Below are 26,667 nucleotides of genomic sequence, written 5' to 3' on the forward strand. Positions count from 1 at the left end.
AAATCTTTAAGTAAACCATGGTTATAATTACAGAAAGATGATTCAAATTTTGTATAGATATTTACTGTATAATGATAAAAAGTGAACAGATATGAAATTTGAGAAAAATTACTCAACCGGAACTAGTATTTTATTTAAACAACCATCTGAACTTTTTGTGTCATACAAATATATAGTTTTTAATATCATGAACACGTTTATAACTGTTTAATTTATATACCATCAGTTTAACAATAACATGTAAACATTGAACATGACATTTAAATATAAAGAAGCAATGGGAACAATAAGCTGTTAAGTCCCTGTCGTGTTCCTGGTAATACATTTAATTTTATGATTTTAGTTTTTTTATTTCCACCATCATTATCATAATTAAATGTAGCTAAATGCAGTTTTACCTATAGCAATTTATTGCAACAATTATTATATACAGTAATACTAACACTTTTTCTATGTTTTTAGGTGACTATAACTCTTTTTACCTGCATGTAATCTCGGTAATGCATATGTAATCATGAAAAAATGCCACCACCATTTTCGACCTCTCCAAGCATGAAAATAGTATTTTAATATAAAATTTTATTATAAATAGAGATAAATGATTGTGCATCGATATTATCAATTTGTTATGATGAGAAAGAAAGAGATATGATATTTGATAAATATTGGACCTAGACTGGAAGTGGTTCTGTTGACCTTTTCCTCTATCTCAGTATATGAGAAAGTCGAGGGAAGCACATTCCTGATTTTTTTTTTTAATCAATCTTTCATATTTTAATACAGTTTTACATCTAAAAGCTGCATACACTTTTCTTGTATTGATAACCAGCACTCTTGCTAAATCCAAGTATGAGGTATGAGCAGTCAGGTGCTGAATGTAAGAAGGGTCCTCCACATGATGAGCATGTTAGAAGAGAGAGGAGGACAGAGAATGCTGAGGGTTGTTCACTGTAACATAATTTGACTGTTTTAACCAAAATACATTTGCAGAACGTTTACAGAGTTAGACAGGCTTTATTACGTTATTTCATTATCAAAGATATAAAGGGGAGCAATGCAGGAGCTTCATTTTCAAAACTACTGAGTTTACAAAATGGGTAAAGGATTACAAAATGAATCAAATAATAAAATGTTTACTGAAAGAAATGTATGACTCTATAATGAACAATTATGGATGATATTTATGTACAGTATGTATGATGCACACACAGTAATAATATATTCTTATCAAATCATATGAACATACTGTATAGTAGATTATTCAACATAATTATTATTATTCTTAATATAAGCATGTATAATATTTTTTGAGCTAGAGAGTTCCTAAGCACAAACAGTCCCAAACAACATTTAAAATGCCCACTAGAGGGGTGAAAATCATCAAACGACAGCTAGTAATGAAAAGGACAATGTAAAATTTTTTAAAATAAAATTATTCACTTTTACAAAAAATCTTTGTTACAAGGAGCACAAGAGAAAAGGCAAAGGAAATCCAGAGGCAAACAAGTCCCAAAACACAATTCAGTTGGCAAAGACAAAAACAGAGCAAAAGGTCAAAAAAATTACAAAAAGCACAGAATAAATACAACAAATCTCAGCACAGCATGAGCACATATGATGAACCACAAGGGACTGTAGGTTTTCTCCAGCCTTTACAGAGCAAGGGCAGTCCCTTGCAGTGATGGACAGATGGCCCTACCTCTTGGGGGACCATCCATAAAAAACAAGGAACACAGCAGAAAATACTTGGACAAATAGAAACTAAATAATCAACAAAGTTAACATAAAAAAACAAACATAAATCAGAGTTTTGAAATCCAGCCAAGGGGAAAACCTGGTTGAAACATCACATGATTTGACATCCAGCAAAAATTACAAGAGAATTTAATAAATTTGTACATACTAAAAACTGATAAACCTACAACAATAAACAAACCCCACACCATGAATATGAAATATTAATAATACGAAACAGAAATAAATGCAGTTCACAAATAGTGAAGAATATTAAAGAAAAGCACGTGTGAATCGGAGGTAACAACATTAACATGTCTAACATTCAAAGGGCTCTTCATAACTGCAGTTTTTAGAGCTGTTATAATAGCAAAAGAAATTCAGAAGCATTATAGTTACTGCATTATAGTTATGTTCCACAGATTTTGGTTTCTATGATGGATGTTTAACAGTTCTACATAAAAGTAGCAGTTGGTGAGAGATCTCAGGGTTAAGTCAGTGACCTGTCCATTTTACTAATGGCAGCATATGCCAACTGGTAAGCCTTAAAACTTTTTTAAACTTTATCTCTGTTGTTAGCTTCTGAGAAGCTGGCTATATGCTTTTCAGTGGTGTAGCAGGACAGGTCAGGTTGGGGAGCATGCACTGGTACAGTGTATTGTCGCACACACACCACACGAAGAAACAGCTCCTGGTTGGCAACCCCCCCAGGCAGACATGTGGTCCAGTCCCACACTCCGGAAAAGACCATCTATCTGCCGCAGCCAGGTGTTATGTGGGCATCCCCTTAGCCTTGTCCAGCCCCTGAGGTTCTCAACAATGAGGATCGTGCAAGCTGGATCAACCTCAGGGAATCGCACCACATGGCCGTATTGCCATAACTGATGCTCCCTCACAATGCAGGTATTGTGCCTCATGCAGGACTCCAGGAGCAACCGCTCATTCAACACAAAGTCAAGCCAGTGGTACCCAAGGATTCTCCGAAGAGACACAGTACCAAAGGAGTCCAGTCTTCATCTCTGAATACTGAATAGCGTCCATGTCTCGCAAACATAGACAGGAAGCACCAGGACCTTAAAGACTTGGACCTTTGTCCTTTTGCATAGATATCGGGAGCGCCACACACCCCTTTCCAGCGACCTCATGACAACCCCCCCATGCTCTCCCAATCCATCTACAGACTTCATAGGAAAAGTCACCAGAGACACGAATGTCACTGCCGAGGTAAGAAAATCTATTCAATTAAGAACATGTACAAATGCCATAATGTGCAGGTACATTGAGAAACTTGGTTAGCTGGTTTGAAAGTTGGAGCATTGTCAAATTAATTAATCACTTCATCAATGTGTTTGCTATCACAGTGGTATTTACTACATTTTTGCTTTGCGCCCTCCCCCCACCATAACCTTTCATCTATGGGGGATGAGCAAAAGCTTTAGGTTCATCAAAAGTTTTGATCTCCTGCTTTTCAATGGATCTCTACTTTTTTAGGGTCCCCTGATACCAATAACATTGATATGTCAACATTAGGTGTGTGCCAGTCTGTGTGTCACAGTTTCTTGAGGACGGTCTAGAGCTAAAACAGCTGGATGGACAAATACCAAAGTCAAAACTTAAGCCTGTTATGAGATGACGATGTGCTCATTGGTTTTTGAGCCAAATCATGCAAGAGAAAGAGGCACTCTAGAGGAACCTTCAAATACCGTAATTCTGCAATTAATTATTAATTCTTCTCATTAACTGATATCGTAATTACATATTTTGTGATCAGAAAGATCAGCATCAAATAATTACTGAAATATAACAGAATAGTTTGGGTAACATGGCTCCTAGGGTGCAGAGCCTACTGACGCTCATGTCCAAACTTTTTTGCAACAGTGAGTCATATTCAAAAATAACAGTGATAACAGAATGTAATTACATGTAATGGTAGCATACATAAAAACATTTTTGCAATATAATGTGGCCGAAGATGTTTTCATAGACAGTAGATTTAAACACAAGTAATGAAAAGATTCATGTGGTATTTTTTAGTTTTTGCTGAATGTGGAAGGTCTGTGGCTAACTGTAGCTCAAATTTATTAAACATAGTACTTTTCAAAGAAGCACCCACTGGGAATTTAAAATTTGTGCTGAAGTCTCAAGCGGAAACTGTTGTCTGCAACCAAATATGACAGAAAGTGGATAACTGTGGTGTTCTGCCAATTAATAAAAGTGCCAGAGAAATATTGGATTATTTAAATTGTTAGATAAACAGCTGCAAGGCTGTTTTTAGTGGAACAGAAACCCAGAGTACAAGTTTAGTCACTGTAGCTTAAAGTTTCACCAAACCACCTTTCAAACATTTCTACAAAAGGTAAGTTTGTGTTACTTGCTTCAACACACACGACAGCAGGAGTTTCATTGCTTTGTTGCCAGGAGCGACTGTCAAATGAGCAAAAAAAAAAATATATAAAATATAAAAGCTGACGTAATTGATATCAAGGTGAAATTGAAACAGTAGACTAATTCACAGTTGAAGATGCACAGACTGTTTTAAGATAGATGAGTTCACAAATTCACCAATGCTGTTAATAGGGGATTTTGACATTTCAAGAACGTGTAAAGTGCACTGTAGTTAAGATATTTCAATGGAAATATAACTGCCCCAATAAATTTCCTTCCAGAACAAGTGTTTCATATTTCAGCACTCCACTGAGAGCCAAGTTGTTTTATGCAGACAGACACACAGACAGATAACGGCAATTGCAGTAGGTGCTTTTGGAAATGCATCCAAAAATCATACTCAGTCAAGTCGCGATTTATTATTATTTTTTTTTTAACATGAACAAATCAATCATATGTGCTTAGATAGTTGAAATAAACATGCCACATATCTGTAAAAATGTCTACATATGACATAATATGCTCAAAAGGTAATGTAACTGAAAAGTTTTGCTCATGAAGAAATTTTTTTCTCACTGCACTACTTAGAGGAGATAATGCCAGAATATATCTTGGCCCCAGCACAATTCTAAACTAGATTAAGTAGGTCAAAGAGTGCATTTAAAATAATGCACCATGTGTGATTTTTTTTTTGAGATCCACATCCATTTATTTATAAGTAAATGTAACATTTATTATAATTACTGACAAAAACACAAGCTATTCCCACATAACATTCACAAACCTATATTTCACTTTAAAGTCACATGAAGCAGGGGTCTATCCTACCAGTACTAGGTACAAAGCAAGAACCAATCCCAGACAAGTTGTTATTGTAGGGCCCACTCCATACATACACACACACACACACACACACATACATACACACTCTCATACTCAAATAGTGGCAATAGTTTGCCAAAGCAAATTTATATATTGCCATCAATTTGTATCAATGGTCACACACCAAAGTACACAAAGTTCAAAACCACCACCATTCCACTTTCCAATGGTTGGTGCCCAACACACAAAATCTTCTCCTCTGAAAATCAGCAAGACGCTTCTTTAATTCAAAGAATGCAGTAGTTTATATTATAATGATCTGAATACACAATGCATTGAACCTGAGAGTTTGAAAGATTAAGATTGGATTAGATAAATGTTAATTAATTAATTTATTAATAACAAGGAGGAAATGTAGAAGAGAACTTTTAAAAATGAACCCTTGCCTTTTTAATTTTACTTCACAAATGCTGGATATTTAGTTTCTAACCTACCAACTACTGGCTCCTATGAATTATGTAAACTTCTCCCCATAAATTCCTTTTCAGAACATACTTTTCTGATTACATGGTCAAAGGGAGCCATATGGAACAAGCTCACAGTAAATTATTAAAAAAACAATCAACTAACAATATTTTTTTTTTTAAGATAACTCAGCCTTTGTGATATTCTATCTACCATATTAATTAATATGCTGCAAGAATGTGAGAATAATTTTGATAAAGAACCACAGTTTTTAAATTAAAAAAATGTACAATTAGAGATAAACTAAGTAATAAGCACATCATTTTAAAACTATAAAACTATGATTAATATACTATAAATTAGGAAATGAGTCTGTCAAATACTGTACATAAAAATTAAGTAATCTGATTTCATGTTTAATCAAACAGAAAAAGTCATGAGTATTTTGTTTATAGGAGTGAGTAACAGTTCATTGAGCCCATATTTTAAATTGTATCTTTCCTGTCTCTATTAAGCATTCTTTCAAAATCATTGCATCAAGAAATGGCTTGTTTGGTTTGCAATTACTTCAAATGTCACAATTTTGTAGCTTCCCTTTCTGCTTAATTTCAAAAATTTCAGACAGTCATGAATTAGTAAGTTTGCAAATCTATATATATTTTGTGGCTAAGTGACTCTACCTTGAACAACAAGTTTTGAGCATAATTAACCTGTATGGTTATGGATATCATTAGAAGGAATTAATACTTAAAAAAAGACCACAAGTTTTAAACTCATCTTTAAAAAACTATATGGATGTTGATTTCTTCTTCAAAAATGTTAACCCTTAACACTTTTTTCATTTGTGCATCAAGAATTACTTATACAGTATAGCTATTTTATTTGACTACAGTGTCAATGTTGTTTAGTTTTTCAAATTAGGTACAGTAATCCCTCCTCCATCGCGGGGGTTGCGTTCCAGAGCCACCCGCGAAATAAGAAAATCCGCGAAGTAGAAACCATACGTTTATATGGTTATTTTTATATTGTCATGCTTGGGTCACAGATTTGCACAGAAACACAGGAGGTTGTAGTGAGACAGGAACGTTATTCAAACACTGCAAACAAACATTTGTCTCTTTTTCAAAAGTTTAAACTGTGCTCCATGACAAGACAGAGATGACAGTTCTGTCTCACAATTAAAAGAATGCAAACATATTTTTCCTCTTCAAAGTAGTGCGCGTCAGGAGCAGAGTCTGTCAGAAAGACAGAGGAAAACTCTGGATAAGAGCGTCTGCTAAATGTTGTAAATGTAAATGTAAATGTAAACAAATCAATAGGGCTGTTTGCTTTTAAGTATGCGAAGCACCGCGGCACAAAGCTGTTGAAGGCGGCAGCTCACACCCCCTCCGTCAGGAGGAGGGAGAGAGAGACAGAGTTTGTTTTTCAAACAAAAATCAATACGTGCCCTTTGAGCTTTTAAGTATGCGAAGCACCGTGCAGCATGTCCTTCAGGAAGCAGCTGCACACAGAGGGTAGGAACGTCCCTATCGTCTAGGTGTGCGAACAGCCGCCCTGCTCACACCCCCCTACGTCAGCGCAAGAGAGAGAGAGAGAGAAAGTAAGTTGGGTAGCTTCTCAGCCATCTGCCAATAGCGTCCCTTGTATGAAATCAACTGGGCAAACCAACTGAGGAAGCATGTACCAGAAATTAAAAGACCCATTGTCCGCAGAAACCCGCGAAGCAGCGAAAAATCCGCGATATATATTTAAATATGCTTACATATAAAATCCGCAATGGAGTGAAGCCGCGAAAGGCGAAGCGCGATATAGCGAGGGATCACTGTATATCTGAGTGTGAAACTAGACACATTCACACAGAAAAGACTATCGCAATATAGTGCACAGGAGGAATACTAATAAGTATTGTAAGGATCTGCCTGGGGTGTTTTTGAGCATTTGGTAGGTAGCCACCAAGACCACTGCCAAAACCACTGATATTCCAGGGCCAATTCCATGAAACTCCACAATGCACATTCCTGTGCCTGCACATTTATGCCGCCAGCTCTGCATCATACCACTCACTTGTGACAAGAGGCAACACCATCTGCCTGACATTCCCCAACTCTGTTATTTGAACCATGCCAGGACCCTTAAGAATACTCACCCACTGCCATGCAAATAGGCCAATGAATTTTAGCACATGGAGAAGTACCTCCTAGTTTCATGCAACTCCTCTCTATTCACACCCCCACTTCCACGCTCTGCACTGACTCCTTTCATGGCCAGGGGCTAATTTCAATGACTCTGGTGTATGGCATTTCTTTATTCTAGCTTCTACCCATTTTATAGTGTGCACTTTAGCTTCTTCGTAATATACTGGGAAAACCATATATATTAGTTTATAAAGATATTAAAATAAGTATAATATGTTTGAAAAACCTAAGCCTCACTTATATTTACTTTACGTTATACAGTATGCACAATATAAACGGTAAACAACCATTCCATATAGGAAAGCTGCACAATGACTTCTGCAGTGCTCTGTCAGAAAGGTACTTGAACTTGCACATGCATCCTAGCCCATTTTATGCCAACTTTGACATAAAGGGGCTTCATTCTCAAAGGATTCATTAACCAAGGTATTACTGTAATGTATTGTTCTTCCATTCTTCATATGTTACTTTATTCTTGTATATTTATTGTTTTACAATAAAAGATATCTGTCATCACTACCTAAGCTGTTACTTGAAGGTTTGGGAGCTCCCCCTACACTAATAAATTAAACACTATCTTAATTGTCTTCTTGAGAACAAGTTTATAGTACCACAGTCGTGTTTACAGAGTGAGAATAATTTAACAAATATGTATATGAATTAAAATTTAAACTATACGAAACATAAGAATCAACCTCATATATATATTTTTCTTCTTGAAACAAAAAATAACTGTCAACAAGAAATTTAACTTATACAATATATAAGACTCCAAGGCATATAAAATGCTCACCATCATTAAGGTCCTGAAGCATACTCTCTTGTCCTGAAAAGTCGAGTTTTACTCTGATGCCAACTGTTAAAGTTGCCACCTGACCTGGCTTCAGTGGAAGCTGAGACAAGACTTCATCCAAGTTCCAAGTAAGAAAATCACCAAACAGCTTCTCTGTTAAAAGAATTCACAAATTAAAAAAAAAACAAAAAACTATAGGGTGTGCAGTAATTGACACAAACATTTTAAGCATTTTGAGGACAATGTGACACACCACAGAAAATACAAAACATAAAGAAGGATGGGATATATTACAAACTGATCAGGTACAACATTAAAAACACTGACAGGTGAAGTGAATAACATCAAATATCTTATTATAATGGCACCTGCCAAGGGTTAGGATATATTAGACAGTAAGTGAAAAGTCAGCTCTTGAAGGTGATGTGTTGGAAGCAGGAAAAATGAGCAAAGGTAAGGATCTCGGCAACTTTCATAAGGGCCAAATTCGGATGTCTAGACAACTAGGTCACGGCATCTCCAAAGCAGCAGATCTTGTGAGGTTTTCCTGATATGCAGTTGTTAGCACCTATCAAAAGCGGTCCAATGAAGGACAACCAGCAAACTGGTGATAGGGTCATTGGTGTCCAAGGCTCACCGACATGTAAGGTTAGCAATGGCTAGCCCTTCTGGTCTGATCCCACAGAAGAGCCACTGTAGCAAACTGCTGAAAAACATAATGCTTTCCATGACAGAAAGGAGTCCGCACACACAGTGCATCGCAGGATGCTGCATATGAGGCGGCGTAGGTATAGACCAGTCTGAGTGCCCACGCTGTCCCCAGTTCACCTCCAAAAGTGCTGACAATGGTCCTGTGACAATCAGAAATGGACCACAGAGCAATGGAAGATGGTGGCCTGGTTTAATTAATCGTGTTTACTTTTAGATCATGTGGACAGCCATGTGCATGTGCGTGATTTACCTGGGGATGAGATGGCAGCAGGATGCATTATGGCAAGAATGCATGTAATGCTCTAGGCCAGGGGTGTCCAACTCCGGCCCTGGTGGGCCACAGTGCCTGCAGGTTTTCATTCTAACCCTTTTCCTAATTAGCAAGCAGTTTTCACTGCTATTTAACTCCTTTTCCCTTCATTTTAATAGCCCTGCTTTTAAGGATTCAGTCCTCTGAATTGATTAGTTTCTTCATTAAATGGCAGGCAAACAGAAATGAGACGTGAAATCAGCCAACAGGTGACCAGCTAAATTGGAACGCCAAACTCCAGCCAGTTTCACTCCAACTAGTTCCTTAATAAGAAGCCAGTTCTTGCTGTTAATTAAAGCCAATGTTCAATATCACAACTTGTTGCTGTTCTCATTCTGCCACAGCAGACTGTTGATTTTCTGTTTTTTCTAAGACCACTGTCAAAATGTTTTGGTGACCTGAGAAGACCAACATGGCTGAGACCTTCACCTTTCTTTATTTTCTGGTAAGCTGGTCATGTGATAGCCTGTTTTGTATCTCATTACTGTTTGTCTGCTCATTAAGGAAAAAGAAACAACTATGGGGTCTGAGTCACATCAGTTAAAAACTAAGGCAAAACAAGTTAATCAGCAGCAAATACGGCTCACTAATTAAGAAGATGGTTAGATTGAAAACCTGCAGCCACTGCAGCCGCCCACCATGACCAGAGATGAACATTCTTCTGGCAAATCTTGGATCCTGCCATTCATGTGCATGTTACATTGACACCACCTACCTAAAGATCGTCACAGATTACATAAATCCAAATGGCAATAGTATTCCCAATGGAAGTGACCTCTTTCAGCAGGTTAATGTACCCTACCACACTGCAAAAATTGCTCAGGATTAGTTTGTGGAACATGGTGAAGACTTCAAGATGTTGACTTGGTCTCAATCCAATCAAAAATCCGTGGGATGTGCTGGAAAAATAAGTCCAAATCATGGAGGCCCTACCTCACAACTTATGGGACTTAAATGATCTTCTTGCTGCCAAACACCACAGGACTTTAGAGGTCTTGTGAAGTCCATACCTTGTTGGTTCAGACCTGTTTTGGTGGCACGAGGAAGATGTATACAATATTAGGCAGGTGGTTTTAATGTTGTGGCTGATCGGTGTATAAAGACTGATGTCTTTAGAGGTAGATTTCAGTGATCCATTAAATATGTACAGGGCAAAGAACTATTTTAGTTAGAAAATTAAGATGCAAAACAACTTATTAAACCAGGACTGAGAAAATATTTTCTTAATAAATCTATGAAATAACCATCAGCTCTGTGAAGGACTGGCGCCTAGTCCTGCATTGTGTCTGTTTCATGCCTGCCGGGATAGGCTCCAGATGGACTGCGACCCTGCTCCGTATAAGCAGGTTAGGAAGATGGATGGATGTATGGATGTATGCAGAGCTTGATGTGGGGCAGTATGCACCAATACATCATACTGGCTTTCTCCTGTTCAAGCACTAGATGTATGGCTATAATTTCTCTTCAGTTTTTGTCACTTCACTGCTTGCTACATGACCTCAATATTCTAACTGAAGCACATGCATGCTTTATTAGTCCAGTCCGAAGAAGCAGTATCTTCCCTATACTGTAAGAATATATGTGATTATAAGTGTCATTTTTTATTATTCTTGCCTTGTTGTCTACACAGCACAGAAAGCAAGGGTACCCGTGGAGTAAGACGAACAGGGAAGCTGGCGAAGACATGAGGTTTACAGCCAGTCACCTATTAGAATGACTGAATATTACAATAATGGTTTACTTTTGTTTTTTTTCCTTCTTAAAAAGCAAATTAATACACTGTTTTACAATATGTGTGTAATCTCAAGATGAAGATCAATACTCAGCAGCATTTTTGCCTTGAAGAATGAATGGATTTGGTAGGTTTTAAGGTTTTTTCTATCATGTATGGATGAGGAGTTCCACAGAGCCTTAGTGTAAGCTGCAAGGACAGACAAAGTACTTTTAAAATGTATAAAAAAAAAAACACTCCACTTTAGATCACTGATTTATGTGACAAATTAATACACACCATGATTGTGAAGAAATAATGTCAGTTTGAAAAATAGCAATCTTATCCTTTTTAAGATTACCAAAAATTATGAAAAAAAAATCACCAAAAATTAGGCTTTATTGTATCTACCACAAAAATATGTCACAAATTAAAAAAAAAATCAATGCACTTCTACCTGTTAAAATTCAACATTAATTAATTAATTAAACACATCTTGCTGTAAATTAAATAGCAAATGAGCATAAAATAATTTCCAAAATTTTTGAGATAATTTATTGACATGAATAAAACAATTTCTGCTTTAAAATTAAAGTAAAGAGAACTTTCAATTGTTCATTTCCATTTCAGTTCTTTGTGTGTCAACAAAAACCTTAACTGCAGAACCTAAAGTATAGAATCTGGTAACTAAAATGTTTACATTTGTGGAAGCCGGCCCGGACACAGACAGGTGGACACCGTAGGGTTAACACCACACACACGTTTATTGTACATATTTACACAAGTGACAGCACACAACCCACTACTCCCGTACTTTTCACCCACAAAGTCCAGGCCTCTTCGCAATGCCTTTCTCCTTTGGTCCGCCTCCACCCCTCTCCTCCAAGCTCTGTACTTCTTCCACCCGACTCCAGCCCTCGAATGGAGGGAAGCGGCCCCTTTTTCCAGGTGCCTCCCAATGAGCTACTGTCGGCAGTCCCTGGTGTGGCGGAAGTGCCGGCTGTGCACCCGGAAGTACTCTGGGTGTCCCTGGCCTTCTTCCCCCCAGCACTTCCAGGTGTGGCGGAAGTGCTGAGGGCCAGGGTTCTTCAGGCAACGGGGTGCCCCCTGGCAATGACCACAGGCCCATATAGGGTTGAGCTTCCATGCTCCTTTCCCGTGGTCCCCATAGCCACCAGGGCGGTCGCCCCCTCGTGGTCTGGAGGAGGCGTAATCTCTCCTCCGGTCCTTCCGGGCGTCCCGGCTGGGTACCGCCCCCAGCCGCTCGCCACACATTGAACTATCAAAATAAAAATAAATGTACATGGTGACCCCACTACTACAACGGATTGCGCATCCCATAAAAGTACTTGCATAAAATTAAAAGATATTCATATAAAATTAGGTCTTCAACAAAGACCGAGACAATAAGGTACAGAATGAAGCAAGTTAAGTATAAATTTCAAAATAATAAAAAGAAGTGTTTCTTTGCACTGACAACCACAGGAACATTTAGTTACCAAGTAATGAAGTGGAATGTTACAACCTGCAGGCCTTCAAATCAGAATCTGTGAAATTCTAGAAATGGTAGGAGAAAAGGTAATGATAAGCGAAGTTTAACTGAAATGCCATTTCAAAACTTTTGCTGTGTTCTATTTGTAAAATATGAACAATTATACAAAATACTATTTTCTAGGAGGGAGATTTCTGTTATTAAATATGTCAAATTGTGTAACCTATGCATTTAAACATAATTAAGTCAGGAATGAAATAAAAATAGCCCTTTAAAGGGGAGCTTGAAAATAACAGAGAATAAACCACTAAAAACACAGAAACCAATTACTGCTTGGTTTGTGTTGTAGAAAGTTGAACACAACCACCACATAAAAATGCTAGAAATGTCACATGCTGATCAGTGAAGAGAAAGAGGCACAATGACATTCACTTTTACTTCTGGAAAGCCTAAAGCATACATTTTGAAGAGGTTTATTATAGTATAAACTTAGTTTCTGTTGCCCCTGGGTGAATCTGAAGGAGGAATAAAAGACTGGAGGAGAAGGAGGAATATTTGCAATAATCATAATGAATACATATTGTGGATTTTAAAAATATAGCCCAAGTATTGCTCTATTCCAAATACAAAGTGGAGATGAAACAAATGAAAACAAAAACTATATGTGTACTAGCTTCTATACCACAACAGGCACATCATATCTGATGCATTCTGGCAGCCTAGTCAGTAAAATGAGCTAGTATTGATTCAGCATTCCCCGTACATGAAAGTCCATGCTGTTAGGCAGTGAAACAGTCACTCTCTGCAACAAGACTTAAAACCCGTTTTTTCAGGTCCTATAAGATCTCACTTGTCTGACTGTCTGAAAAAACCTGAAATAACAACACATTTTGGGGAAACTTCCCCAAGCTGAAAGCACTTACAGTAATACTAATCACTAAACAGGATTGCAGAGATATCCTACGAGTAAAGACATTCGGCTTTATTCAGTACATCTATAATATAAAATGAGTCAATCGTGTTATTTCAAACTCAGTTGTGTTGGGTATAGAAGTTCAATAAACTGAAAAATGTGAAGAGGCTTGCCAGACAGCTGGAGATCCATAGACAGAGGCATAAAAAACACAGTTAAGGTGTACATCAATCCAAATTATCATTCTTTGATATCTCAAAATACATCTTAGGATTTATTTAAATATGGAAATGATATCTGAAATATACTGAAATACAGAAAATGTCAACTTCTTTACATATTCAATTGAATTACAGCTAGTTGCTTATTTAGAAATTGGACTGCTTGATACACACTGGCGCTCCGGTTTCCTCCCACAGTCCAAAGACATGCAGGTTAGGTGGATTGGCGATTCTAAATTGTCCCTAGTATGTGCTTGGTGTGTGGGTGTGTTTGTGTGTGTCCTGCGGTGGGTTGGCACCCTGCCCAGGATTGGTTCCTGCCTTGTGCCCTATGTTGGCTGGGATTGGCTCCAGCAGACCCCCGTGACCCTGTGTTCGGATTCAGCGGGTTGGAAAATGGATGGATGGATGGATAAACACTGGCATTCATCCAATGTCCTGCTGAGGTGAAGTTAAAAAATATATACTGTAAGTGATGAAACTCTTTTCTTTATTTGCCACATTGGCCATACCTATAGACTTTTTCATTGAAACTAGAAATTATTGGCATGCACACGATGGCTTTTTCAGTTATAAAGGATTCTTTTCTACCTGCACTTACACCTTGAGTGATTTTCAGTTTGGAAGTACAGCATATCCAGTACTTGGAACAGTGGTCTGTCAGGTCTTCTGCAGCATGGACATTTTCATAGGTTCATGTCAAGAACATGCTGCTGAAATATTTCTTGTGTCTGCTTTAATCTCTATGTGTATTAATTTTTATTCTCATTTGTTTGCAGGTATCATTGTTGTTTCACTAACATCATGGTCAGGCATGAATACAGAAGTAATTTATTTCTGACATTAAGTTTGTTCTGATGTATTATTAATTTTTATTTCTTACTAGCTATATTGCTAAATGCATTTTAAAATATTAGATATCTTTTGCCCTATGTGCACATTCAGTATTCTTCTGAACCTATCTTGCCCGAGTCTCCGTCTCGTGAGTGCTTTCCTGTAAAGCCTTCTTCTCAGACTTTGTCATTTCAAGGAACCTTGCTCACCTTCTGTCCGCTTTATGACTGCCATCAATGGTAGATGGGCCCTATTACCCTTAGTGAAATGATCATTCATATTTTTGCAAACACTTCCAGTCTTTATAGGCAGCTCTCAGCATGCCCCCTATGCCTTTACTCCTTCTCGTGTCTGTCAACCATTCTTACCTGGCACTTCCTCTATCAATTGTGTCACCAAAGCCAAACTAACTAACAATTGCTCAAAGGGACTGGACACACACACACACACACAGGACATTATAATATAGTAAACTGTATTCATTTTTTTAATTATTCTCTATGTTTCTCAATGGGTGTTGGTAATTTTTGGCTTCAGACATGGTGTTCTGATGAGCAAAATGGTGTGTACATGTGCCACTATTGGACTACAAAAGAAAGTAGTAGACAAAGCAGAATACCCTAATTTTGACTAGTCTAAGGAAAGACTATGTTAAAGACTCCATTCACAAAACCCCCAAATGAAAAGCATTTTAGTGAATTAAGATCTGATTTGTGTTTCATTCCATGTCTGTGATTCTGATTCTGCACTTCTGAAGTAAAGAAAGATATAGAAGAAATTCCATATATCAAGTCTGTAAAATTTCCCAACTCTTCTTTACAATCTCTGTTGTTCACAAATTTGACCTCTGGAAAGCCTAATCCATAGAAAATGTTAGCAGAAGATGAAAATCATGCCATTCAAAATATTACTGCCTAAATGTTTATTCATCTTTCAAAGAAATATTGGGTGGTACAGCATGATGAAGTCAATTTATCTAGTCTTCAATGCATTTCTTTTGTGAAAGTATACAGTACTATCTTTAAAGCACCAAAGCACACACAAAGACAAAAATGTGCTAAATGAGAAGTTTTAAAAAATAAAAGTGTTGGATATACATGTATTGCATATCTACATGAACAGTTCTGAGTATAAGTTAGAGGTTTATTCCTTCACCAGTTACAATGGTAAAGACGATAGACTACCTAACCTTGATTGTAAAGGCTCCCATAAGTCACCCATTTTGTTCAAGGAGTCACTGCCTTTGTATGACTTACACACCTAAACAAACTTTTCTTCCTTTTTTTTAATATTTGAAGCTTAGGTAAAATTATAATCGAAGTCAGTAAGTATAAATTACCAACACTCTTTTATTCCATGTGTTTCTAGCCAGTATAAAGCAGAAACAGTCTGCATGTAAACTAATGTTGGTATATTAACAGAATATAATCCATCCATTTTCCAACCCGCTGAATCCGAACACAGGGTCACGGGGGTCTGCTGGAGCCAATCCCAGCCAACACAGGGCACAAGGCAGGAAACAAACCCCGGGCAGGGCGCCAGCCCCACACAGCTGCAGATGTATACACTTATAATAATAATAATTCTTGACATATATAGAGCACTTTTCTCACTACTCGAAGAACTTTCATAGAGAGGGGGGAGCCACTATAACCACCACTAATGTGTGGCATCCACCTACATGATGCAATGTCAGCCATTTTTACACCAGTACGCTCACCACACCTTACCTATTAGGTGGTGAAGTGGTGAGAGATTGCCAATTAGAGACAGAGAATGATTCAGGGGCCTGAATGACTAAGCCATGGAGGGCAATTTAGCCTGGACATCAGGATACACCCTACTCTTTACGAAGGATGCCCAGGGATCTTTTATGACCACAGACAGTAACAACCTCAGTTTTACACCAACACCATTTTTACAGCACAGTGTCCCATTCACTGCCCTGGGGCATTGGGATCCACATTCAGACCACAGGGTAAGTGCCCCCTGTTGGTCTCAATAACAACTCTTCCAGGAGCAACCAAAGCTTTTCCTAGATGGTCTCCCATGCAAGTACTGGCTGAGCCCGAACATGCTTGGCTTCAGGTGGATGACCTCTTCTGAAGTGCATGTAATATATAATATATAAATATGTGTATAAAAAGCAAAAACAAATTACATAGAATTATGCAATTCTAAAGTATTTAATTTGCAATTAGGAGGAATAACACTGAACTTTTCAAAAGGAAGGCATATAGTAATACATTTATTATTCTACCAAATAATTATAATAGTAGGTTTACATGGGTGTCTACTGTATTTGTTAAGTACAATGAGTACAGTACAGTGATATTTTTCTTACGTGAGCTAATTAACATGCAACAATTTCAGTGAAGATTTATTACTACAAAAGTAGAACAAACATGAAACCAGATGTCTCCAAAACCTAAGGGTCACACAGCTGCAGCAGACATCACCTTTGAACTCTTTTGTGTGCTCTGCTAGTTAGGATGAATACTACAGTGCATCCAGAACGTATTCACAGCGCATCACTTTTTCCACATTTTGTTATGTTACAGCCTTTTCACGTTGTCATTATGGGGTGTTGTGTGCAGAATTCTGAGGAAAAAAATGAATTTAATCCATTTTGGAATAAGGCTGTAACTTAACAAAAGGTGGAAAAAGTGATGCGCTGTGAATACTTTCTGGATGCACTGTATAAGAATGACCAATAAGGACACAAATAATAATATTTTATTTATATAGATATTCTGATACAATAAATTAAGCTTAATGTACTTTGCAAAAAAAATTATTCCAATTCCCTTAAGCTATATATATATTTCATTTTTGACTTAGCTAGGCTAGCTTTTTTGACACAAAGTGTGGCTTATATAACTTGATATTCTTAATGCTTCTCTCCCAGGGCTGTGTGGACCACTAACTAGAATGAATAAAGGAGGAATTAGCATAAACCATTAAATTATAATATGGCCTACCATAAATATGGCACTGTTTCATTAACTTTGAAGATTTAACTTAACAATCAGATCTATATTTGACTGAAGAACTATTTTGTTAATTTCAAGCTGTATTTCAATTAATACACTTGATTCTAACTACAATTTAAAATTGTGTTTAGCTAGAATTTTTTATATTGTGTTTTATAGAATGGGCTAGTACAAATTTGTCAGGAAAATGTATTTTAATCCTGCTAGTCAGACAGGCTACCAAACACATGCTAAATTCTTAGAGTGAGAATAGAACAAACAATATAATGATGTTGGCTGTGAGAAATTAAAAGGAGACAGAAGATAATGAAAGAACTGATGAAGACTAACTGAAATTCTAAAGTCAGACAAAAGTTATTCAGTGGTAGAAATGGTAGAGACATGTTTAATTCATATTAAATAAACATATAGTTAGGTCCATAAATATTTGGACAGAGACAACTTTTTTCTAATTTTGGTTCTGTACATTACCACAATGAATTTTAAATGAAACAACTCAGATGCAGTTGAAGTGCAGACTTTCAGCTTTATTTCAGTGGGGTGAACAAAACGATTGCATAAAAATGTGAGGCGACTAAAGCATTTTATTAACACAATCCCTTCATTTCAGGGGTTCAAAAGTAATTGGACAATTGACTCAAAGGCTATTTCATGGGCAGGTGTGGGCAAGTCCATCATTATCCATCCATCCATTTGCCAACCCGCTGAATCCGAACACAGGGTCACGGGGGTCTGCTGGAGCCAATCCCAGCCAACACAGGGCAGGACCCAAACCCGGGCAGGGTGCCAACCCACCGCAGGAGTCCATCATTATGTCATTATCAATTAAGCAGATAAAAGGCCTGGAGTTGATTTGAGGTGTGATGCTTGCATGTGGAAGATTTTGCTGTGAACAGACAACATGCGGTCAAAGGAGCTCTCCGTGCAGGTGAAAGAAGCCATCCTTAAGCTACGAAAACAGAAAAAAACCCATCCGAGAAATTGCTACAATATTACAAGTAGCAAAATCTACAGTTTGGTACATCCTGAGAAAGAAAGCAAGCACTGGTGAACTCAGCAACACAAAAAGACCTGGACGTCCACGGAAGACAACAGTGGTGGATGATTGCAGAATCATTTCCATGGTGAAGAGAAACCCCTTCACAACAGCCAACCAATTGAACAACACTCTCCAAGGGGTAGGCGAATCGATATCCAAGTCTACCATGAAGAGAAGACTGCATGAAAGTAAATACAGAGGGTGCACTGCAAGGTGCAAGCCACTCATAAGCCTCAAGAATAGAAAGGCTAGATTGGACTTTGCTAAAGAACATCTAAAAAAGCCAGCACAGTTCTGGAAAAACATTCTTTGGACAGATGAAACCAAGATCAACCTCAACCAGAATGATGGCAAGAAAAAAGTATGGAGAAGGCGTGGAACAGCTCATTATCCAAAGAATACCACATCATCTGTAAAACACGGTGGAGGCAGTGTGATGGCTTGGGCGTTCATGGCTGCCAGTGGCACTGGGACACTAGTGTTTATTGATGATGTGACACAGGACAGAAGCAGCCGAATGAATTCTGAGGTGTTCAGAGACATACTGTCTGTTCAAATCCAGCTAAATGCAGTTAAACTGATTGGGCGGCGTTTCATGATACAGATGGACAATGACCCAAAACATACAGCCAAAGCAACCCAGGAGTTTATTAAAGCAAAGAAGTGGAAAATTCTTGAATGACCAAGTCAGTCACCTGATCTTAACCCTATTGAGCAGGCATTTCACTTGTTGAAGACTAAACTTCAGACAGAAAGGCCCACAAACAAACAGCAACTGAAAGCCGCTGCAGTAAAGGCCTGGCAGAGCATTAAAAAGGAGGAAACCCAGCATCTGGTGATGTCCATGAGTTCAAGACTTCAGGCTTTCATTGCCAGCAAAGGGTTTTCAACCAAGTACAGTATTGGAAATGAACATTTTAGTTCCAGTTATTTAATTTGTCCAATTGCTTTTGAGCCCCTGAAATGAAGGGATTGTGTTAAAAAAATGCTTTAGTTGCCTCACATTATTATGCAACCGTTTTGTTCACCCCACTGAATTAAAGTCTGCACTTCAACTGCATCTGCATACATTTAAAATTCATTGTCGTAATGTACAGAACCAAAATTAGAAAAAAGTTGTCTCTGTCCAAATATTTATGGAACTAATTGTCTATGTGCTCATTTTAATATGCATACCTGCAGTTAAGCCTTAGGATCAGAAAGTTAGACTAGCAAAGAACTTAGACTGAATATGTTCATTCATTTTTTGTCTCTGCCAGTTACAATAAATACACCATATTGCCAAAAGTATTGGGATGCCCCTCCAAATCATTGAATTCATGTGTTCCAGTCACTTCCATGGCCAAAGGTGTATAAAATCAAGCACCTAGGCATGCAGACTGCTTCTGCAAACATTTGTGAAAGAATGGGTTGCTCTCAGGAGCTCAGTGAATTCAAGCAAAGTACCGTGATAGGATGCCACCTGCACATTAAGTCCATTCGTAAAATTTCCTCGCTGTAAAGAGCTTCATGGAATAGGTTTCCATGGACAAGCAGCTGCATCCAAGCCTTACATCACAAAGTGCAATGCAAAGCGTTGGATGCAGTGGTGTAAAGCACACTGCCACTGGACTCTAGAGCAGTGGAGAAGTGTCCTCTGGAGTGACGAATTACACAATCCGATGGACGAGTCTGGGTTTGGCGGTTGCCAGGAGAATGGTACTTGCCTGACTGCATTTGACTGCATTGTGCCAAGTATAAAGTTTGGTTGAGGGGGGATTACGGTGTGGGGTTGTTTTTCAGGGGTCGGGCTTGGCCCCTTAGTTCCAGTGAAAGTAACTCTTAATGCTTCAGCATATGAAGCCATTTTACACAATTTCATGCTCCCAACTTTGAGGGAACAGTTTAGGGATGGCCCCTTCCTGTTCCAACATGACTGTGCACCAGTGCACAAAGCAAGGTCTATAAATAAATAGATGACCAAGTTTGGTGTGGAGGAACTTGACTGGCCTGCATAGCGCCATGACCTCAACCCGACAGAACACCTTTGGGATGAATTAGAGTGAAGACTGCAAGTGAGGCAGGCTTGCTCGTGCAACATCAATGCCTGACCTCACAAATGCTCTCCTAGAAGAATGGTCAAAAATTCCCATAAACACAGTCCTAAACCTTGTGGAAAGCCTTCACAGAAGAGTTCATGCTGTTATAGCTGCAAATGGTGGGCCAACTCCATATTAAAGCCTATGTATTAAGAATATAATGTTATTAAAGTTCATATGTGTGTAAAGGCAGGTGTCCCAATACTTTTGGCAATATAGTGTATGAACCTCAAAAGACCAAGAGCAGCCATAAAAAAAGCTAGAATAAAAAGACCATCAAGGACATGGTAAGAGTTGTCTGCTCAAAGTTGTTCTGTATATTTAATAAAATTCACAGTCAGTTCAGTATAAGATCTGCTTATTGACATTCATACTGTATATAATTTCCCCCTGGGATTAATAAAGTATCTATCTATCTATCTATAAACACTTCATATATAAAGCTTTACAAATCACCCTACAAACTATATTCATAGTTTAACACAACATTGCTAACAATGTTGTTTCTAAAGACTTCAAGAACAATACACTAAGTATCCAAAATATTAATCACACAGCTTGTGCACACAAAGCATTTTGTGTACAAAACTGATCGATAGTGATTACAAGTACTTGTTCTGCACTTTGTGTCGTTAAAAATTAAAATTGTATGATACAAGGTTAATACTGTAAAAAATGATTGTGTAAAGTAATAGGAACATGTATGTTTCCTCTTTGCACCAACCAATAATTTTAAATACCTAAATAAATACACACATTTTTAAATTACACAAATCAAATTCAAAGAGAAACAAAGCCTACCAGCACCAGCTACTAATAAAAAAAACATTTCAACGGAATGAAAAACCTAATGAAAAGGTTTTTAAAGAGAAGAAATCTAAATGAAACCAGAGAGAGTCAAGATTTTTAGACAGCAAATCAATGAAGTTGAAAATATATGGAAAAATGAAAAAGTACAATGAAGATGTGTCAGCATCCATTAGAATAAAATAAAAATATTAAAAATGAAATCATATCAACTAGCTCACACAGTTACTTTTCTATTATAGGTTAAAAACCTTTATGAAAAAGAACATGGTGCAACATCTTCACAAATATAAAAGAAAATTTAAAAGTTCAAAAGAGCATGAAAGAATGAAAGAAAAATAATAATATATGGATTATACAACAATGGCACACGATTTCCAAGAAAAGCAAAAATTATTCAGGGATATAGTGAACCATACCAGACATAAGTGTAGATTGTTATAACCAATACGTTGTATTTTCTTAATCTCCGAACAGTGACTTTCACTATGCTGCCATCTGATGACTACGTTCAGGAATGGCTTAGAATTACTGCATTTTCCTGGTTTTACTGAATAAAGCACACATTATTCTGGCAATCCTCACAGTCTTAATTAAAGTTTACAACCAAGCTAAAAATAAAAGAGAAGCTACTTTTATTCTTTAGAACTTAATCCATATAAATGTTTTATTTCTGTCTAAAGCAAAGTCTCATGTGTAATTACAAAAAGTGTCTTGGGATGGATTATTTGCAAAAGTAAAATTGAATTCATTAGAGATAATGTATATAGTTTACTATTTATGACCTTAAATTTAACTATTTCACACATCTCACACATTCATTGCCTTAAGCTATTGTGAAAATATTTTATATATACAATTAAGTGAAAAAGTACAGACAAACTAACAAACTCTGTGCTCTCCAACTCTTATAAACTGATAAATTTAACCTCACATGACAAACAACATGTAACAGATTTTACTTGTTTAATTTATATTTGAGAAGAATAAGCAACTACTGTATGCAGAAGCAATACACAGAGCTTAAAATTCATGGTAGTATATTATCTCAAAGCTACTAAACTTCATGTCAAGGTAGTCATTTTGGCAAAACAAATAGTCAAATTATATACTAAAATTTTTCATTGTAATTACTATAAATGAAAAATCAGAGAAAAATAAGAAAAATAATATTACTAGTTATTACTTGATAGTACAGATGCTTCACAGAAATTTCTTTAGAAAGTCAGACTAATTGCAGAATTGGAAAATAAAGCCTTCAGGGTGGTGACAACATCAGCATACAGGATGATGAGGCACTTGCTCATGCAGTTGTCCTGAATTCTTTCCCAGTCTTAATCTGAAAGTATGCTTTATTTCAGTAGCTGCTTTTAAAAAGTCAGGTGTAATTGCCTTTACTTCACTACTGGCACATAGATGTATCTTGCTCAACTGGAAGAATCCTAACTCACCTATTTTAAGTAAGTGGGTAACTGATGTTATAAACTGTATACTGCTCAAAAAAATTAAAGGAAAACTTTTTAATCAGAGTATAGCATCAAGTTCATGAAACATCTGGGATATTGATCTGGTCAGTTAAGTAGCAGAGGGGGTTGTTAATCAGTTTCAGCTGCTTTGGTGTTAATGAAATTAACAACAGGTGCACTAGAGGGGCAACAGTGAGACGACCCCCAAAACACAAATGGTTTAACAGGTGGAGGCAACTGACATTTTTCCCTCATCATCTTTTGTGGCTGTTTTTTCACTAGTTTTGCATTTGGCTATGGTCAGTGTCACTACTGGTAGTATGAGGAGATACCTGGACCCTACAGAGGTTGCACAGGTAGTCCAACTTCTCCAGGATGGCACATTAATATGTGCCATTGCCAGAAGGTTTGCTATGTCCCACAGCACAGTCTCAAGGGCATGGAGGAGATTCCAGGAGACAGGCAGGGCCGTAGAAGGTCCTTAACCCATCAGCAGGACTGGTATCTGCTCCTTTGGAAAAGGAGGAACAGGATGAGCACTACCAAAGCTGTACAAAAAGACCTCCAGCAGGCCACTGGCGTGAATGTCTCTGACCAAACAATCAGAAACAGACTTCATGAGGGTGGACTGAGGGCCCAATGTCCTCAAGTGGGCCCTGTGCTCACTGCCCGGCACCGTGAAGCTTGATTGGCATTTGGCATAGAATACCAGAATTGGCAGGTCCACCACTGGCACCCTGTGCTTTTCACAGATAAGAGCAAGTTCACCCTGAGACCATGTGAAAGACGTGAAAGGGTCTGGAGAAGCCGTGGAGAATGTTATGCTGCCTGTAACATCGTTCAGCATGACCAGTTTGGTGGTGGGTTAGTGATAGTCTGGGGAGGCACATCCATGGAGGGACACACAGACCTCTACAGGCTAGACAACAGCACCTAGACTGCCATTAGGTATTGGGGTGAAATCCTTGGACCCATTGGCAGACCATATGCCGGCCTCATGTGGCGAGAGTATGCAGGCAGTTCCTGGAGGATGAAGGAATTGATACCACTGACTGGCCCTCACGCTCACCTGACCTAAATCCAATAGAACACCTGTGGGACATTATGTTTCGGTCCATCTGACGCCACCAGGTTGCACCTCAGACTGTCCAGGAGCTTGGTGATGCGCTAGTCCATATCTGGGAGGAGTTCCCCCAGGACATCATTCGTCGTCTCATTAGAAGCAGGCCCCAATGTTGTAAGGCATGCATACAAGCACATGGGGGCCATACAAACTACTGAGTACGATTTGGAGTTAATGCAATAAAATTTCGGCAAAATGGACTAGTCTGCTGCATCATTTTTTCACTTTGATTTTCGGGGTTTCTTTGAATTTAGCCAACTGTAGGTTGATAATTTTAATTTCCATCAATCGATGTGATAGCCTTTCATTCCTAACACATTACCCAGTCTATATCAGTATAGATATCCAGCATGATTTTTTTCCCATTGAGATCTGATGTTTTTCAAAGTGTTCCTTTAATTTTTTTGAGCAGTTTACTATTTTAAATTGAAAAAAATCTTATTCTCACTTAGAGGATCTGTACAAAACATTTTCAAAACCTGGCAGGATCTAATCAATAACATTTTAGAATAAGCATTTAAATTGAAGCAGATTCTCTCCCCTCTTTCTTATTCTATTCATTTTTATTCATTTATCAATGTATCCATTTACCTATTTTTACTACCATATATACTCGCATTTAAATTCTCCCACACATAAGTCAGGGCTTGATTTTACCGTATAATTTCCGTTATTTTATAATGTCGGTCGTATAAGTCGAATGTGGAAAACTCATGCTATTGGTCCAAGAGATTATGATATGCTAACACCCACCTAAGAGAGTAACCACCGAGCACACTGCCTTTTTTTTCCTATGTATTGTGCCTACGTGACCACACAGTAATACCCAAACTATTCCAAAGCGACGTTTGCACTGTTTTGTGTTTTTTGTATCTCACACCCTCATATGCCTCTATAGTAAGAGCATCCCTTATCTACGATCAGATGAAAATATGAACCTGGTTTTAAATTAAAAGCCATTAAAGTGGCAAAAGAAATTGGTAACTGCGCTACTGCAACAATATTCGATATGTCTGAGAAACTGCTGAGAGATTAGAGGAAGCAGGAAGATGTAAAAAAAAAAAAAAAAGTGTCGTATTTTTGAATGGGCTTATAAGTCGGGTTCTGATTTTATGACCGGTTTTTCAGGTTTCAAGACCCGACTTATACGCGAATATATACGGTAGTTTAAAGTTTTACTCTGCTAGCCTTGCTCTTTCTCATGGGTGGAGGTTGATTTGTTATTGATAAACTTGACTTGCTTGTATGGAAGGTTACTTGATTTTAATTAAATCAATAAAATACAAAAAAAAAAAAAAAGTTGCATGCTGCAGCCAATGACTGTAGTTCTTTTTGTTTTACTGTACCGGCAAGTTCACTTTCAAGGTCTTTGACTGTTCTCCTTCTATGGATGCTTCATTTCAACTAGGTGGCCATGCAACTTGGCCTTTAAAGATGCATTCACATTTGGAGAGACCCCATTTCTGAAGGATTTTTTTTCTAATTTGAATACAAAGCATACAGAAGGAAAGTCATAAGTCAAGGAACTATGTGATGCTATTGAGTCAGCATTATATAGAGTATGTTATATAAATATATATAAAAAGCATAAATGAGTACAGTAATCCCTCCTCCATCGCGGGGGTTGCGTTCCAGAGCCACCCGCGAAGTAAGAAAATCCACGAAGTAGAAACCATATGTTTATATGGTTATTTTTATATTGTCATGCTTGGGTCACAGATTTGCGAAGAAACACAGGAGGTTGTAGAGAGACAGGAACGTTATTCAAACACTGCAAACAAACATTTGTCCCTTTTTCAAAAGTTTAAACTGTGCTCCATGACAAGACAGAGATGACAGTTCCGTCTCACAATTAAAAGAATGCAAACATATCTTCCTCTTCAAAGGAGTGCGCGTCAGGAGCACAGACTGTCATAAAGACAGAGGAAAGCAAACAAATCAATAAGGCTGTTTGGCTTTTAAGTATGCAAAGCACCGCGGCACAAAGCTGTTGAAGGCGGCAGCTCACACCCCCTCCGTCAGGAGAAGAGAAAGAGAGAGAGAGAGAGAGAGAGAGAGAGAGAGAGAGACAGAGAAAAACAAACAGTCAAAAATCAATACGTGCCCTTCAAGCTTTTAAGTATGCGAAGCACCCTGCAGCATGTCACTTGACGAAGCAGCTGCACAGAAGGTAGCAACGTGAAGATAATCTTTCAGCATTTTTAGACGACCGTCCGTATCGTCTAGGTGTGCGAACAGCCCCCCCCGCTTACACCCCCTCCGTCAGGATCAGAGAAAGTCAGCGCAAGAGAGAGAGAGAGAAAAGTAAGTTGGGTAGCTTCTCAGCCATCTGCCAATAGCGTCCCTTGTATGAAATCAACTGGGCAAACCAACTGAGGAAGCATGTACCAGAAATTAAAAGACCCATTGTCCGCAGAAATCCGCAAACCAGCAAAAAATCCGCGATATATATTTAAATATGCTTACATATAAAATCCGCGATAGAGTGAAGCCGCGAAAGGCGAAGCGCGATATAGCGAGGGATCACTGTACACCCAAACTGAGAGCTAAAAAAATCTATGAGAAAAGTGAAGGA

General features: G+C 37.9%; 1 protein-coding gene across 1 annotated transcript in view; it reads right to left on the bottom strand.

The window, feature by feature from the left end:
* The window catches only part of trappc9 (trafficking protein particle complex subunit 9), an 845,084-nt gene that overhangs the window by 672,296 nt on the left and 146,121 nt on the right, over positions 1-26,667 (bottom strand). Inside the window, exon 16 of the mRNA XM_028818061.2 lies at positions 8,395-8,547. Within this exon, the coding sequence (XP_028673894.2) occupies positions 8,395-8,547 (153 nt within the window). The remainder of the gene's footprint in view (positions 1-8,394; positions 8,548-26,667) is intronic.

This window comes from Erpetoichthys calabaricus, chromosome 13 (assembly GCF_900747795.2).
Source record: "Erpetoichthys calabaricus chromosome 13, fErpCal1.3, whole genome shotgun sequence".
Lineage (NCBI taxonomy): Eukaryota > Metazoa > Chordata > Cladistia > Polypteriformes > Polypteridae > Erpetoichthys > Erpetoichthys calabaricus.